The 17,054-nt window shown below is 33.3% G+C and overlaps 1 protein-coding gene and 1 long non-coding RNA gene across 2 annotated transcripts; one reads left to right on the top strand and one right to left on the bottom strand.

The window, feature by feature from the left end:
• The first annotated feature begins 1,484 nt into the window (after window positions 1–1,484).
• LOC141618043 (uncharacterized) lies at window positions 1,485–1,910 on the top strand. The gene has a single exon (XM_074435163.1). The coding sequence runs from the start codon at window positions 1,485–1,487 to the stop codon at window positions 1,908–1,910; it is 426 nt and encodes a 141-aa protein (XP_074291264.1).
• An 11,776-nt stretch (window positions 1,911–13,686) lies between these two features.
• Window positions 13,687–16,158, bottom strand: LOC141621530 (uncharacterized). The gene is made up of 3 exons (XR_012532418.1): window positions 15,857–16,158; window positions 14,719–14,807; window positions 13,687–14,177 (listed from the first exon to the last, which is right to left on the bottom strand). It is a non-coding gene; the product is annotated as an uncharacterized LOC141621530 (long non-coding RNA).
• Window positions 16,159–17,054: the final 896 nt, after the last annotated feature.

Genomic DNA, 17,054 nt, shown 5'->3' with positions numbered 1-17,054 from the left:
ATCAAGGAGGTCTTATCCTGGAATAGTGCAAACCTATCTAAGTGGATTTGGAAGATGATCAATCACATTGAGTCTCTATGGTGTCTCTGGATTTGATAAGTGCATTTTCTATACATTTTAACCCCTTATATTAGTTTGATTTTACATATCATTTTAGCACTTATCGAAGTGTTTTTAAGCTAATATTGTGTTTCTAGTGCAATTGTGTGTTCAAGTGTGTTTTGTAGGAAAATGAGCTAAATGAGCTAAAGTACTATAAAATGTGCTAACACTAGAAGCAAGGCTAAGTATGAGAGCAAGATTGGACCAAGTATTGGAAGTGCATGAATTTTGCATGAAGAAAGTGTTGGATCAAAATGAAAATGCAAGCAAAGTCAATGTGCAAGTCAAAGCCCAAGAATTCAAGTCCAAAATGTGGTGGAAAATTTGGATGCTAAAGAAGAGCTTAGGATGCCAAAATACTTAAGATGCCCTCCTTAATGCTCTTAATCACACTCATAAACAAGGCATTAAAGCACCAACTTTGGATACCTTGAGCATTAAACCAAGAATTGAAGAGAAAATTAAGAGTGTTCTTAGGATGCCATTTTGGATCCCTCTACAAATTTTTCTCTCTTATTTCCTATATAAGGGGTGCTAATCACACACCTTTACACACCACCATTCACATATATTTTTATTCCAAAATTCTCTCTAAATATTAGTAGTTTAGTTTAGTTTAGTTTAGCTTGTATTAGTTTGTTACAACATTTCTATTATCAAGTTCAAGATTTATTCCAAGTTATTTCCATTTGCAATTGTTCTTCTATTTTCATTCAAGGTAATTTTATCTTTATTTTAATTATGTTATTTATCATTTCATTTAGCATTAGTTTAGTTTATATTTTCACAATGTTAGAATAATTTACCTTTGTCTAGGGAATAAAGGAAGTCATGCATGATTAAGTAATTTGTAAATGTCAAAATAAGGATAAGTTAATATTGTATAATTGTTTCTATCACATGTTTGCACCATAATGTTTAATCTATGTTTAAAGGCCCTATTCATCGATTAAGTTTGTTCTTTCGTTCTAAAGTCGAGAGGCACGGAATTGAATTAGACTAAGCATGTGTAGTAGGACGACCTAGTCATGGACGAGAGTTTCTCTAGGACCCGGTCTATGGTTGATACTAATGTCGTAAGGTGGGTATCTCTAAGCCTAAACATTTACCGCAAAATCAACTTCCTAACTTGACATAAACATTTACGTAATTAGCATGTGTGACCCGACCTCCCTAGACAATTTCTTTTTATTGTTGTTTTCATTTTATTTGCATAATCAACCAATCAATCAATCAACCGCATCGAATCAAGATTAACTTCGCTCCATAATAATTAATTAATAACTCCCGTCTCCTTTGGGTTCGACCCCTAAGTACTACATTCATTTGTTGTCTAGGGTATAAATATTATCTTTGTATAAGTGTGCGTTAGCCTATCAGGAATGGTGCTTATAATCTTAAAACTGACACCATCTGGAGCACTACTATCAGTCCTCACCATGCTGAAAGTTGGAGGGGGAATTTTGCATACTCGGGATATGATATTACAAATTTATGGTGATGATGCACGTGCTGAAACTGCTCTGGCAACTTGTGTAGCTGCGAATGGGAACTTCCTGGTAAGTAAAGCTTATGAGCTTATTCGTCCTCACTATGCTAAAATCAGATGGGCTAAGGCGATATGGAACCCTAATATAATACTTAAACATAGCTTCATTGCCACAGTAGCGGCTCAAGGGAGACTTCCAACTGTGGACAATCTAAACAGGAGGGGGCTCCTTTTGGCCAACTGGTGTGTCTTGTGTAAAAAAGCTATGGAAACTCATGCCCATTTATTCTTCCACTGTGAATTTGCTGCAACTCTTTAGCGAAGAGTTCTGGGATGGGTGAGTGTCCAAGGTAGATCTGCTAATCTGAAGCAGGAACTGGCCTGGTGCATGCAGAGGCGCAGGAAAAGACATTGGAAAGCTGGTTGGTTGCTACTGTATATACTGTCTGGCAGGAACGAAATGCTCGGATTTTTAATGGAAAGGAAACTGCTCTGCATAATTTGCTCACGCAAATTCAATTCAATGTAGGAGTTAGAATCCTTGATAGGAATGTAAAGGATAGTATCCGGATCATTGATCATTTAAATTCTATCTATCTATAAATATTATTAAAAGGCTAGACATTAAACGTCACGTAGACAAATGTGACATGGCAACAATTAATTGTGACGTGGCAAAATATAGTCCACATGGAAATACTAGCATAGTAGTACACATGAAAAAAAAAAATTATCAATTCCACATTTAAAAGTTGCTCCCATAATTAATGGTAAAAAACTAGATTTAGATAATTTTAATTTCATAGGATAATTTTTAAATCACTCTCATGCAAAGTGGATTTAATAATAATAATAATAATAATAATAATAATAATAATAATAATAATAATAATAATAATAATAATAATAATAATAATAATAATAATAATAATAATAATAATAATAATAATAATAATAATCTATAAATATAATTAAAAAGTAAGCCAAACTATCAACCATCAACTATATGTCTTATTTTAATTTCATAAGATAATAAACCACTATAATGCAAACCTTTTACCTTACATTTCTCCTTGCTCCATATTTATGTATGTAAAATCAATAACTCTGTAATCTAAATACAAAATCTATATATCTAACTTAAAGGCATGCTAAATTACCTATCATAATCTACATGTCATATCTATACAATAATATAAAAAGACTACCTTGATCATATGTATAAGACATGCGACAAACAGAGAATCACTAAGAAATTTTCATTTGATAATATGTGACTAATTAATAATATTCATTCATAGAATTAAGAGAGAATACTTATTATCACGTTTATGACCCCTTATTCATCTCTAACTCTTCATTTTCTCTTAGTTATTCCTTTTCCTTTTTGATGATTCCTTTCTCCCCTAAAATTTAACTCCTTATTTGATGCTAAGTTAATATAAGTAAAGTCTTTAAAATAAGCACTTTTATTTTTTACCCTCTTTTTCTAACCTTTTGGCATATTCATATGTCATTGAAACTTTTCATAAAATTTTTATTAATTATTTGCATTTGTGAAAAAAATAAAGTTATATCATACATAAGATTTGTGTTTTATTTGGTATTGTTTAAATAACTTTTATTGATTGATGTCAATTTGTATTTCTCACCTTGATTTATTTTTGTAGTTGGAATGGTACAATTTTCTTATTATTGCAAAGTTGGATTGTGCAGTTAATTACGTTATACATAAGGTATGTTCTACGAGTTTTGTTTGTGTAATTTATATAAATTTATTGTAAAATGCACAGTTTTTTTGTAATTTATCCACTAATATCGCTTTGTGATAGATTTATTTTATACTATCTTTATGTAAATCCTCTTACAAGATTAATTGAATTATCGTTAAATGTATGTTTGTTTCTTATTCTATTTTTGTAGGTGATGCTTCCTTTGTCTTCTCATAATATTAACATAGTGTGTTAAAAAAACTACATAATGTGTAGGCAACAGAAGGATTTAGTTGAACAAAAACTTGATATTCGTCCTTGAACCATGTTCTAATGATATTAGAACTTATTTGGTACGCAATTGTCTTACTTGATATAAAAACAAAACATTTTTAGTTTTTTAATTCGAATTTAGAGGATCTTAGTAAATTATTTTTTTTTTATAACTCTGTTTTTGTAAAAAAAAAAAAATACAATATAGTTAAAAGGCTACTTAAAACATCTAATTTTAATTCACATGTCATTTTTATATTGGTTAATATTAAGGCTACATCAGACTTATTTATTAAAATTCTTCATAAGATTTCCTATTTTTTTTGATGGAAATCATAATACCGATCATGATTTAAATTATAAAAATTAATTAACAATTTACTCTCATCATTTAAATCGTACAATTTGTCCATCTAACTCTTCATTAACTATAGAGATAGTAGTTAAAAGGTCTTATATGTAGTAAATAAAAAGTCTAATAATTTGGATTATAAAGCTACTAATAATATTTTTTAGTGGAAACCATAAGATCATGTACTAAATTACAAAAATAAATTAAGAATTTACTCTCATTATTTAAATTTTAAATCGTAAAATTTATCCATATAATTCATCTTTAGTAATAAAGATAGTAGCTAAAAAGTCTTATATGTGGTAAATGAAAAATCCAATAACCTGGATTATAAAGCTTCACAATTTTTCATATTGTTACTTTTGATTTATTTCAAAACCATCTTAAATATTGTAATTAGCACACTTGCGAAAAAGTGAAAAATAAGGTGTATATGTGCATGTGATTCAAACGTTCATAGTCTTCTTAAAAGTACTCCATATTTCTATCTATTAATATTTTAAAATTTTAAACATTTAATAAGTAGTATAGTTAGTTTTGTAATTAAGATGATGCTTATTTAATTTTAATTTTAATTTTAACTATCTCAATTTGCAGATTATTGATTGTGAGGAGGCTATTAAAAGTGGAGATTACATGTTTGGATCTAAATGTGAAAAACGAAAACATATTTTTTACTCTTTTAGTTGACTTACAAAGCATCATCATTCATCATCGGCGAGATTCTCTATTTTACATATATATTTTTTATAAAAAGTATAGATTTTGAGGAAAAGTTAAATTAATAGTATCTATTTAACTTTCTTAAAAAAACCTATCACGTATATAACCGTGATCTTGGAGTGCTTTGTTTATCGACCTAACGACGCAACCGTTTTTAGCTTAATTATTTATGACGTACATCATAAATCCATAAAAGTAACAAATTTGTAAAAAATTCAAACAAACATTTATAGTTATAAAATTAGCTACATTAAATTGTTGACTACAAAATAATCATAAATAATATTAACATGTATTAAAATACATGGAAATAAAATTCAAATTAAAACTTCTATCTATATTACTATGATCATGAAAAATAATGTAAAAGAAGTAAATATTTACAAATGTTTGGTTTATAGCTTATTCGCGATAAAAAAATATTTTATATTTTAGTTAAAAATGGACGTGATCAACAAAAGCAAATAAATGGGACAAATAGAACAATTTCGCGATTTTCGCGGGTACAAAACTAATCTATAAAATCTTATTAAAAGGCAAGATAAAAAATGCCACATGGGAAATGCCACATGGAAATGGGAAATGCCACGTGGACATAGTTGTTCCCAAATAGTCAATCTACCTAAACTCATGAATCAATGCCATGAATGCTTATATTACTTAAAGCTCCAGTTAAATGACGTAAGAAATTGAACCGATATTATCAACAATGATAGTCTCTTGAACTCCCATTATAGTTATATCTATACAATACTACTGTATTAAAAGGTAAAGTTAAGTCATGTGGCATCCCATAAGCCATTATACCGTGTAGGTTACTAGGTTTGAGAAGGATTAACATTGATGAAAGACGCTTGATATTCTAAGACTCATTGAATTGGATTAAAATTTTATGCGGTGAAGGCGAACAGTTGCATACAAAGCTGTTGGTTAGCTGACCATTAATCTCCCGCCAGTAATGATAGAGCTGCGTTTTCATCATTTATTCATCTTATAAAATGAGGAGTTTCCATACTTTGTTTGTTCCTCTTTTGTGTTAGGTATATCTCCTCCCCTTCTTTATTTTGACATGCTTTTGTTGTATTTGTATATGTTACGGAGTAATGGAGTATTTATTTTCAGTTTTGATTTGTATTTTGACATTCCCTCTCTCAAAACCATTGATATAGGATTAATTCTTTTCTCGATCTTGACAGCTAATATTTGATTTCCAATACAATTTTACTTGTGATGATGTGCAGGTATGATTGAAAAATACTCAACCACTAACCTTCCTGCAATTAAAAGAAAAGGTCGGTATCGATGTTCACTTCAACCTTATCAATCTTTTTTACTTACGTTTTCAATTACGTTATTTTCGAGTTGGACATGCCATGACAAGTTAAAGAATTTGTGTATTAGCCGAAGTATTTGTTGTTCAATAATCAATATATCTACAAGTGACAATCAAAGGATTTTGTTATTCTCTGTAGGAAATTTGACTTGAGTAGGAAATTTGACTAAAGTGTACAATTTTACACTTTCTCATGTTTTATTTAACGGGTTTAAATGTTCTATGTAGCTTTTTGCTCGAAGTTAAGATTTATCGCTATTACTCCGTATTTCATAATTTTTATTCCCAAATTCGTTTTTATGCGTAGGTAGTGGTACATAAAAAAATTTCTTATTAGAGTAGTTTCACCCAACACTAATTAACTATGTATGATAATTACTAATGTTTGGTTTTATGAAGTTAATTTCTACTCTATGTATATCTGCAAATTTGACTCAAAAACTGTAATCATAGTATTAATATGTACCGGACGAGTGGATTCAATGAATGTTTCATTGTGAGAAATTTCTCTATACTGGGATAGTTGAGGAGTAATGGACCTCTATTTCTTTTTTAGTAATGGAGAGGATCCTTACTCAAATTGGTCAAAATGGATCATCTCCATTATTTTTCTCTCTATTTCCTCTCACAAAACACTACTATATATTCCAATCCCATTCATTTACCTTTTTGTTTCAAATAAATCTACAACCATCCGATCGAGTCAAAGTTTAATCAGGACCGTTGAGAAGGAATGGACCTCCATTTCTTTTTTAGTAATGGAGAGGATCCTTACTCGAAATTTGTAACTAAATCAACCTAAACACTTAATTCTAGATAATACTTAACAGAAGAACCCGAGAATTAGCATGATTAAATGATTAAACCTTGGCAAATTATTATTCTTGCAAAGAGCCTCAAACATAGGTAATGAAGGAATTATTATTTTGTACTGGACACGCAACGTGATTACATGAAACAATGAAGTATACCAAATTCCTTTTGTATATATTGTTCTCATTTAGTAGGCCTATTTAGCATCAAATATATATAACCAACATTACCATTATGTTACTTCAATTATCTTAGGATATACAAAATCGAAAATGAGGACAATAATATAAATGTGATGGAGACACTTCTTATAAACTTGGTTTGTTTCAGGACGCACACGTGACGATATTACCATTACAAATTGAAAGACAGGACGATTACTACAAAATAAAATGGATCATAGGCTCATAGCGATGGTATTTTTGAGACGGACTTTAAAGACGTAGCAAATAAAAATTGCGACGGATTTCCATATTAACTTTTTTTTTTTGCAGTGGATGTGAGAAAATGAGTAGCGAACCAGTCGACGATAGTTGATAAATTGTCTGAAGTTTTTGCAAGTTTCGGAAAGCGGGAAGCACCTTAAGACAATAGCAACGCTGTGATGATAAAATGATTGTTTTTGCTTGGAACTAATGAAAAGAATGATGTCTTGAAGTGATCAGTTTGGAGTTGGGAGTTTAGAGTTTGGACTGCTACAGCCTACAGGCCAGATTGAATTGACCAAGGAAATTGAAGTGCAACAATCTCTTACAGCCTAGAGGCCAGATTGAATTGACCAAGGAAATTGAAGTGCAACAATCTCTTTAATATACTAGTAGGTGGATTATACATGATGTATTACCACCAATTTTATAGTTTCTGAGCATTATAATAAAAATTTTGAGTTTTGTTTTAAAAATTATGAGTTTTACTATAAAGTTTCAGAGTTTATTCACTTAAATATTACTAGTATAGATCCCGCGCAAATGCGCGGTTTTTTAGATAGAAATATTAAAGAAAATAACAATTATACAACTTACATTTAACTCAATTTGAAATTTAATTGTAAAATTTATTATTATTAGTGTTATGTATTAATCGGTGGAAAAAGAAAAGTTCACTATAATCCAATTGTAGACATAATATAATGAAAGTCTAATTACAAATATGATATAATGAAAGTCCAATTACAGATATGATATAAGAAAAGCCCAATTATAGCCAAATTCATTTAGGCGGGAAAATTTGGGAGATCTCTTATTCTTTTAGTATAAGTGGGAAGCTCTAAAAAATTACATAAAACTTAAAAACATTACATATAAATTAAGTAAAGTTTGAGTTTTGATGGAAAAAAAATTAAAATCTCACTTATAAATTTTAATAAGCTCAAAAAAAATATACATATACTCAAAAGCAGATATAGTTTGAGGTAATAAATTCAAAAAATATACATATATGCTCAAAAACAAAAAAGTTGGAGGTAGTACATCCGATGTTTGTTCATTTTTCTCTTAATATACACATCCATAAGTTATAAAACGGTTATCTTTACAATAAACTTTGATTCCTTCTACTAAGGAGAATGGCGGTTGGTAAAAATTATTTTAGAAGGGTTATGTAACACCCCGGTTTATAAAAGAAGTCCTCGTCAAGACATTCCCTCATAAAACGGACTGTTACCATCTCGGTTTCCCGAGGTAGTGAATAACAAATTAAACTCCAAGGCAATTTATATAAAATTTTAACTTAATTATTACAAATTCTCTTTTCAAATTAAATTACAAGAACTGACGTAATAAAAGTGAAGTCTTCTAGATGATGATCTAGTTACTAGGTCGTCTGATCCAGTGTCTCACGCCCATCAAGCTCCCGTCCTATCTCTTAAACCTGTCAAGTCTGCTCCCCATAAAACGGTTCATCACAGGTGTTCACGAATACACAGGGTCAACCGCGAGGTTGAGTAGGGAAAACAATAAGACAATAAATATGATATGCATGATACTCCGCCACCTCCATCTCCATCACAACTCAATCACACACAAACCCGGAACGCCCAGCCATACCGATCCCCGGCAGACTATCAATCGACCGTCGTCGATATACCACTCAACAGTGAGGTTATCCGGCGGAGTCTGCGCAGAACCCGCCCCGGCCTTATCACAACATCACATCGTATCACGATCTCATCACCACCACACCATCCTCCAACTCCAATGCATATGAATGCTCAAAAGAAATTGATGCAACACAATATATATATAAATCAATGAACTGATGAATCATAAAAATCATGCCAGTTACCCGATGTTGTGATATCATACTCAATACGATCAAATCAGTCAATCACCTTTCCGAATATAAATGATAACGTAAATCAACAACCACGAATCCGAAATCAACACAATTCAACAAAGAACGATAATAGGACAAGTGTATTTCCCTACCTCATAGTGCCGACAAATCCAATTAAGCGATTAAGAAGTCCGAGAAATAAAGCAACGAATCTGATTATCGATCCTTCACTAATCCGTCACCTAAAACAATTATAATAATTATAATTACTAACTACTAAATATAGTAATTTCCCAAAATAGAAGCTTTCCAAAATATAATCCCGACACCAACCTATGCCCAACTGTTAACTAAAATAACCCAATTAATATTTGACCCAACTTCCCAAAATAGAAAGTTATGACAGTAGAATTTCTTAAAATGGAAACTTTCCCGATATAGTAATTTTTCCTTTTAACAAACCCGTCTCAAAAATCCGTCTTTAATTAATTACTTATTATTAATTATTATTTTATTTTAAATAGCTCAGAACTTAGATCAAAACGATAATTGGAGGTTTAACGAATTATATTAAGTACCCGAATCAACCATTTGAACAATTCAACGATCCCGACTCAAACCCGTCTTTAATTATTTAAATGACTCGTAATTAAATTAATTAATTATGCATACGATAAATTAAATAATGCGAAAACGATTCGAACCCGACTTTAAACAAACCCACGTGCCTTCACACTCACCTACACCCTTCACGCGCCACCTACACCACCACGACCGCCACCGCGCCCGTCCCCAACTCGACCCACCCCTCACCTCGGCCACCCCCACCAGGCTCGACTCACGCCGGCGAGTCAAACCGGCACCGTCGCTTGTGCAGTTCATCACCACGACTCACCAACACCCCCTGTTTTCCTTTTTCCTCCACCGCAACCAACAACCTTACCCCGCCAACCACCACGCCCTTGGTCGCCGTCGACCCACGAACCCAGCCACCGTGGCATCACCGTTTCGACCTCCCCCGAGTCCACAGTGGTGCCACCCCAACCTAACCCTCTCAAACTCCCCTGAAACCATATAAAAACCCGTTTCAGCTACCCATGTCGACAACACCCTCTGCCGCCATATCCACCACCTATTACCACCATAACCACCACCAATACCTTCGTCACTTACCACTCTTTACCTATACCCAGACACCAACCACCATTAACCCCTCTATAAGACACCAAACCACCCGCAAAACCCGACAGAAAAGGAGAAAAACAGAGGAAAAGTTGGTTGTTCTTACCATTTTTCTGCCACCACAACGGCCACCACGGCCAACCTAGGTAGTCGACACTAGTCCCCTGCTCGTCCTTGCTGCACCGTAATTCACCAGCTCACACTCTCCCTCTCTCGTTTTGCGTGAAGATCGAAGTTGGAGATGATCAAAGGGTATGGACGGTTTATAAAAGGCGTAGGAACATGGGTGGGTGTTTATGATGATTGGAGTTGGTGAAGAAAGGAGTAGGAACATGGGTAGCTTTTGTAAAGAATAATAAAGAAAGAAAAAGGAGGGAGTGAGCATGCGAGTTGTGCTGGAAAAATGAATAAAGGAAGGAGAAGAAAGTTGTAGTAATGATTAATAATAATATTAGAATAATAATAATAATATATAATAATAAAGATATATTTTAATAAAAGTAGGTAGGTGCGATGTGTAGTCAAAATATGATAGGTCGAGAAAGGTTAGACTCACATTCGAATTCCATATAAACCCGTCACAATTAACTTATATCGATACAACGCGGTTAATTAAAATAATTTACGTAATTATCGACTCAATAATTTACCCGACTTAATTAGTAATATAAAATGTATAATAATTAATATATAATAATATCCGTTTAATAATATCCGTTTAATTCAATAATATCCGTTTGATTCAATAATGTACGTTTAATTCAATAATATCCGATTAATTTATTATATAAAAATACGGGGTATTACAGTCTTCCCCCCTTAAAATGAACTTCGTCCCGAAGTTCGCTCCCATACTCAACAACAGAAAGGTATTGTATATTGTACTTACGGATGTCACGAAATTTTAACACGGTTAACACACTTTTGACTCGTCAATTAAACGTAACAAATACGGAATGTTACATTCTGCCCTCCTAAAAATAAACTTCGTCCCGAAGTTTAACTCATCATTTTCTTAATCCAATTAACTACAACGAATACTACCTGCGAACACAATTGTATAACACTATATAATTATATGAGAACACCATCATCTTTCCATCTCAATTCCGATCTCAAACTCAAGTAACTCGATAACCATGGTCGCACTGGACCGCAAACGTAACTCGGCACAAAGGCCCCATAATTCAAACTCAATACCAGTAGTTTAATCACACTCTCCTTTTGCACATCAACCAACTAACAGAAGTAGGAACAAATCATATAGAACTCCTTTGTATAGGTACCCTCACAACGAAACATCAACTTGGTCAAAACTACAATCTACAAACGAGTGCAAATTAAGCATCAAGATTTTACAATCCTCCCCAACTAAAAACATGGTTACGTCCTCGTAACCTTCCTTATTATAACTAAAGCTCTCAAACTACTGCTAACAACTGAAGGAGGTTTAAATATTCTTAACTCTCGCTTAATTTAACTAATCGTTACCAAAGACAATCAGTTTCGCAGTACTTATCAGTTTAGAAATATTTTTAATCCTCATATATCGTAATTTACACGTTCATTTTATTCATTTCAGTCCTATCTTTATTAATGCACGACTATTACCTCAATCATCAGGATTTTAATTGCACTTCTTTACTCAGTTATATTCACGACTCAATTATAACGACTATCATATAAACCAATGCATACCATGTGAATCATCAAAAGGGTTATCCATTATAATTGCCAATATAATTATCATAAACACTTTTTATAAAAATATAATTGATAGTAACGACTCGAGAATATAGATATGTCAAATGTCGTGTTAAACAATTATAAAAAAAAAAAAAAAAAAAAAAAATCACTTTAGCATTTTATGTCAATATAATAACGAACATATTCAATAAGAAATAACTCACTGTTTATTATCGTGTCATAGGTTTAGGTTCAATTAAAATAGATTAATGCAATGTAAGTAATAAATATACTATAGGCACACCAACTCTCATAAAAGGCATTTAGAACTCAGATGACATCCTACTCGTGTGAACATTTAGACACAATCATTACTACCATCCATGTGTAAACTTTTAAACATAAATATTAAAATTTTCATGCGAGTATATTAGAACAATCAAATTACTTTTAACGCCATCAACTTTACCGAGGTATGACAATATAGTTTATTATTCATATATATCCGTCCACTATGCAAATATGATATAAAATAATACAACATGCCAAATGTATATAAAATATGCAAACAACTGGACTCGTATAACATATTTCACCCTTGATTAGAAATCAATTTAAGCTTATTAAATTTTACTCATACTATTATGCCACAATGTTATCAACTAAGTTTTAATTTTATCACTTGTTAAGATACATAACTACTGAACATGCGTGCTACTACCGTCATATAAAACATTATAAATTCACATTACTAAGACTCATGAATTAATCAAACAATCGTATGCAAATTCGACATAGACGCACATTTTAAATGTTTTGATTCACGTTGTAACTTCCAAAAATCACGAATAAATAATTGTTCGATTAAAACTTGTTTCATATTACTTTTATAAAACACGGTGAGTTCAAAACACAGGGAAATAGAATTAGGGTTAAAGCACAAGAATTCCATTTTTTTAAAGAATTTTACAACTCAGTTGGTCCAACAAACATGTGACAGCTATTGGTTCAAAAACTTGGGTTCGTTTGCAAAATTTATTATTTAATATTGAAACATCAAGATTTTTCGTGGATTATTAATTTGAAAACATATGTGAATTTTATGATCGATGGAGTTGGAATTATGTGAAAATTATTAATACAATTTAAATGAGGATTTTTATAAAATCGTTGGTCGAACATTACTGCACAGGAACTACCTAACCACAGCTCACTAAAGTATTTATTTATCCTAATCCGTATATCATATATGCATGAAACCGACGTCAAATGAACACTAACTCTCGGGGCTATTTCTCATAAATTTTTCGTCGATAGGCAATAAACAGAAAAGAAATGGTAGTAAGGTCAATTAAAGGGTAACACCAACCAGAACGAATTTTATCACTAAGTTATTCATTTTCTATGTTCCAATTCTTATAACTATACTATCGATACTAATTCATCCTAACTTAAATCTCACACTGTACTTACGTAATCATCTATCCCGTAGAATCCCTTCGCATCTCGATCTATTCCGTATATCTAATCACGATTGCTATGGCTATAAATGTGCAATTCAATAGTGTTTCCAATTACTATCAGAAGACTACACTAGCATGGCTTTGGGATCACATAACCTCATATTACTAGATATAGTAGTACTATCAACACATCATTCATACAAATTACTTACCGTAGCGTTATCCTGCAATAATCAATGTATCAATCAGTCAACACTTAGGCAATGAATTTCTGTTCAACCTCAAGCAACTTTCTACCCTTTCTCTCATATACCCTCAGGGTTTTCCGAGTCAAACTGAGAGGGCCACTGGTTCGGTGTGAGGGGGCCCCTAACTCATACCTTACCTTAGTGTGCTCCTAACAGTTCTATCCCGGTGTTCATTTTATTTAGACACATCCTATGTTCATTGGGCTCATTGGTTCAGGCCTGAGGATCGTTCGCTCTGATACCACTTTGTAACACCCCGGTTTATAAAAGAAGTCCTCGTCAAGACATTCCCTCATAAAACGGACTGTTACCATCTCGGTTTCCCGAGGTAGTGAATAACAAATTAAACTCCAAGGCAATTTATATAAAATTTTAACTTAATTATTACAAATTCTCTTTTCAAATTAAATTACAAGAACTGACGTAATAAAAGTGAAGTCTTCTAGATGATGATCTAGTTACTAGGTCGTCTGATCCAGTGTCTCACGCCCATCAAGCTCCCGTCCTATCTCTTAAACCTGTCAAGTCTGCTCCCCATAAAACGGTTCATCACAGGTGTTCACGAATACACAGGGTCAACCGCGAGGTTGAGTAGGGAAAACAATAAGACAATAAATATGATATGCATGATACTCCGCCACCTCCATCTCCATCACAACTCAATCACACACCAAACCGGAACGCCCACCATACCGATCCCGGCGGACTATCAATCGACCGTCGTCGATATACCACTCAACAAATGAGGTTATCCAGGCGGTCTGCAGAACCCGCCCAGGCCTTATCACAACATCACATCGTATCACGATCTCATCACCACCACACCATCCTCCAACTCCAATGCATATGAATGCTCAAAAGAAATTGATGCAACACAATATATATATAAATCAATGAACTGATGAATCATAAAAATCATGCCAGTTACCCGATGTTGTGATATCATACTCAATACGATCAAATCAGTCAATCACCTTTCCGAATATAAATGATAACGTAAATCAACAACCACGAATCCAGTCAACACAATTCAACAGCAACGATAATAGGACAAGTGTATTTCCCTACCTCATAGTGCCAGCAAATCCAATTAAGCAGTTAAGAAGTCCAGAAATAAAGCAACGAATCTGATTATCGATCCTTCACTAATCCGTCACCTAAAACAATTATAATAATTATAATTACTAACTACTAAATATAGTAATTTCCCAAAATAGAAGCTTTCCCGAAATATAATCCCGACACCAACCTATGCCCAACTGTTAACTAAAATAACCCAATTAATATTTGACCCAACTTCCCAAAATAGAAAGTTATGACAGTAGAATTTCTTAAAATGGAAACTTTCCCGATATAGTAATTTTTCCTTTTAACAAACCCGTCTCAAAAATCCGTCTTTAATTAATTACTTATTATTAATTATTATTTTATTTTAAATAGCTCAGAACTTAGATCAAAACGATAATTGGAGGTTTAACGAATTATATTAAGTACCCGAATCAACCATTTGAACAATTCAACGATCCCGACTCAAACCCGTCTTTAATTATTTAAATGACTCGTAATTAAATTAATTAATTATGCATACGATAAATTAAATAATGCGAAAACGATTCGAACCCGACTTTAAACAAACCCACGTGCCTTCACACTCACCTACACCCTTCACGCGCCACCTACACCACCACGACTGCCACCGCGCCTGTCCCCCAACTCGACCCAGCCACCTACGGCCACCCCCACCAGGCTCGACTCACGCCGGCGAGTCAAACCGGCACCGTCGCTTGGTCTGGTTCATCACCACGGCTCACCAACACCCCCTGTTTTCCTTTTTCCCTCCACCGCAACCAACAACCTTACCCCTGCCAACCACCACGCCCTTGGTCGCCGTCAGCCCACGAACCCAGCCACCGTGGCATCACTGTTTCGACCTCCCCCGAGTCCACAGTGGTGCCACCCCAACCTAACCCTCTCAAACTCCCCTGAAACCATATAAAAACCCGTTTCAGCTACCCATGTCGACAACACCCTCTGCCGCCATATCCACCACCTATTACCACCATAACCACCACCAATACCTTCGTCACTTACCACTCTTTACCTATACCCAGACACCAACCACCATTAACCCCTCTATAAGACACCAAACCACCCGCAAAACCCGACAGAAAAGGAGAAAAACAGAGGAAAAGTTGGTTGTTCTTACCATTTTTCTGCCACCACAACGGCCACCACGGCCAACCTAGGTAGTCGACACTAGTCCCCTGCTCGTCCTTGCTGCACCGTAATTCACCAGCTCACACTCTCCCTCTCTCGTTTTGCGTGAAGATCGAAGTTGGAGATGATCAAAGGGTATGGACGGTTTATAAAAGGCGTAGGAACATGGGTGGGTGTTTATGATGATTGGAGTTGGTGAAGAAAGGAGTAGGAACATGGGTAGCTTTTGTAAAGAATAATAAAGAAAGAAAAAGGAGGGAGTGAGCATGCGAGTTGTGCTGGAAAAATGAATAAAGGAAGGAGAAGAAAGTTGTAGTAATGATTAATAATAATATTAGAATAATAATAATAATATATAATAATAAAGATATATTTTAATAAAAGTAGGTAGGTGCGATGTGTAGTCAAAATATGATAGGTCGAGAAAGGTTAGACTCACATTCGAATTCCATATAAACCCGTCACAATTAACTTATATCGATACAACGCGGTTAATTAAAATAATTTACGTAATTATCGACTCAATAATTTACCCGACTTAATTAGTAATATAAAATGTATAATAATTAATATATAATAATATCCGTTTAATAATATCCGTTTAATTCAATAATATCCGTTTGATTCAATAATGTACGTTTAATTCAATAATATCCGATTAATTTATTATATAAAAATACGGGGTATTACAGGTTACTAAGATAAATTATCCCTTGATTTTACAATAAGACTTATGTAAAACGATTAACATGAGAATTTGCCTTGGTATTGATGAATATTAACTATTACCACGTTTGAAATAATAATTTTGAGATAGTTTAAAACTTCTTCCTATTTTAAATTTTCTTCCCTATTTCTCTATTCGATAATTTGGGGTTTTTTTCCCTATTTCCGTTTTTTAGGATGATATGTGGCCCAAATTTAAAACCCTATTTTCTTTTTTTAGGATGATATGTGGCCCAAATAGAATATATAATAAGAGTGATAAATAGATTATCATGGTTTTTAACGACCTAACTCCAATTTTAACCGGCAATTGGCATTCCACAAATTCTCATTGAAGACATGACATATCCGTCACAAGCTGAAGACGGATACCATTTTACCTCACAATGTACCCACTTTTTCTCTCTCTGCAACACTATTCATGTGGTCCCCTTTCTCCACTAACCCATTTTGTTACCATT

Source organism: Silene latifolia, chromosome X, assembly GCF_048544455.1.
Source record: "Silene latifolia isolate original U9 population chromosome X, ASM4854445v1, whole genome shotgun sequence".
Classification (NCBI taxonomy): Eukaryota; Viridiplantae; Streptophyta; class Magnoliopsida; order Caryophyllales; family Caryophyllaceae; genus Silene; species Silene latifolia.
This window is presented reverse-complemented; position numbering and strand designations above follow the sequence as displayed.

What these genes read in the sequence shown, in the direction of transcription:
- LOC141618043 (XM_074435163.1), top strand. Translation starts at nt 1,485, where the DNA reads ATGGTGCTTATAATCTTAAAACTGACACCATCTGGAGCACTACTATCA.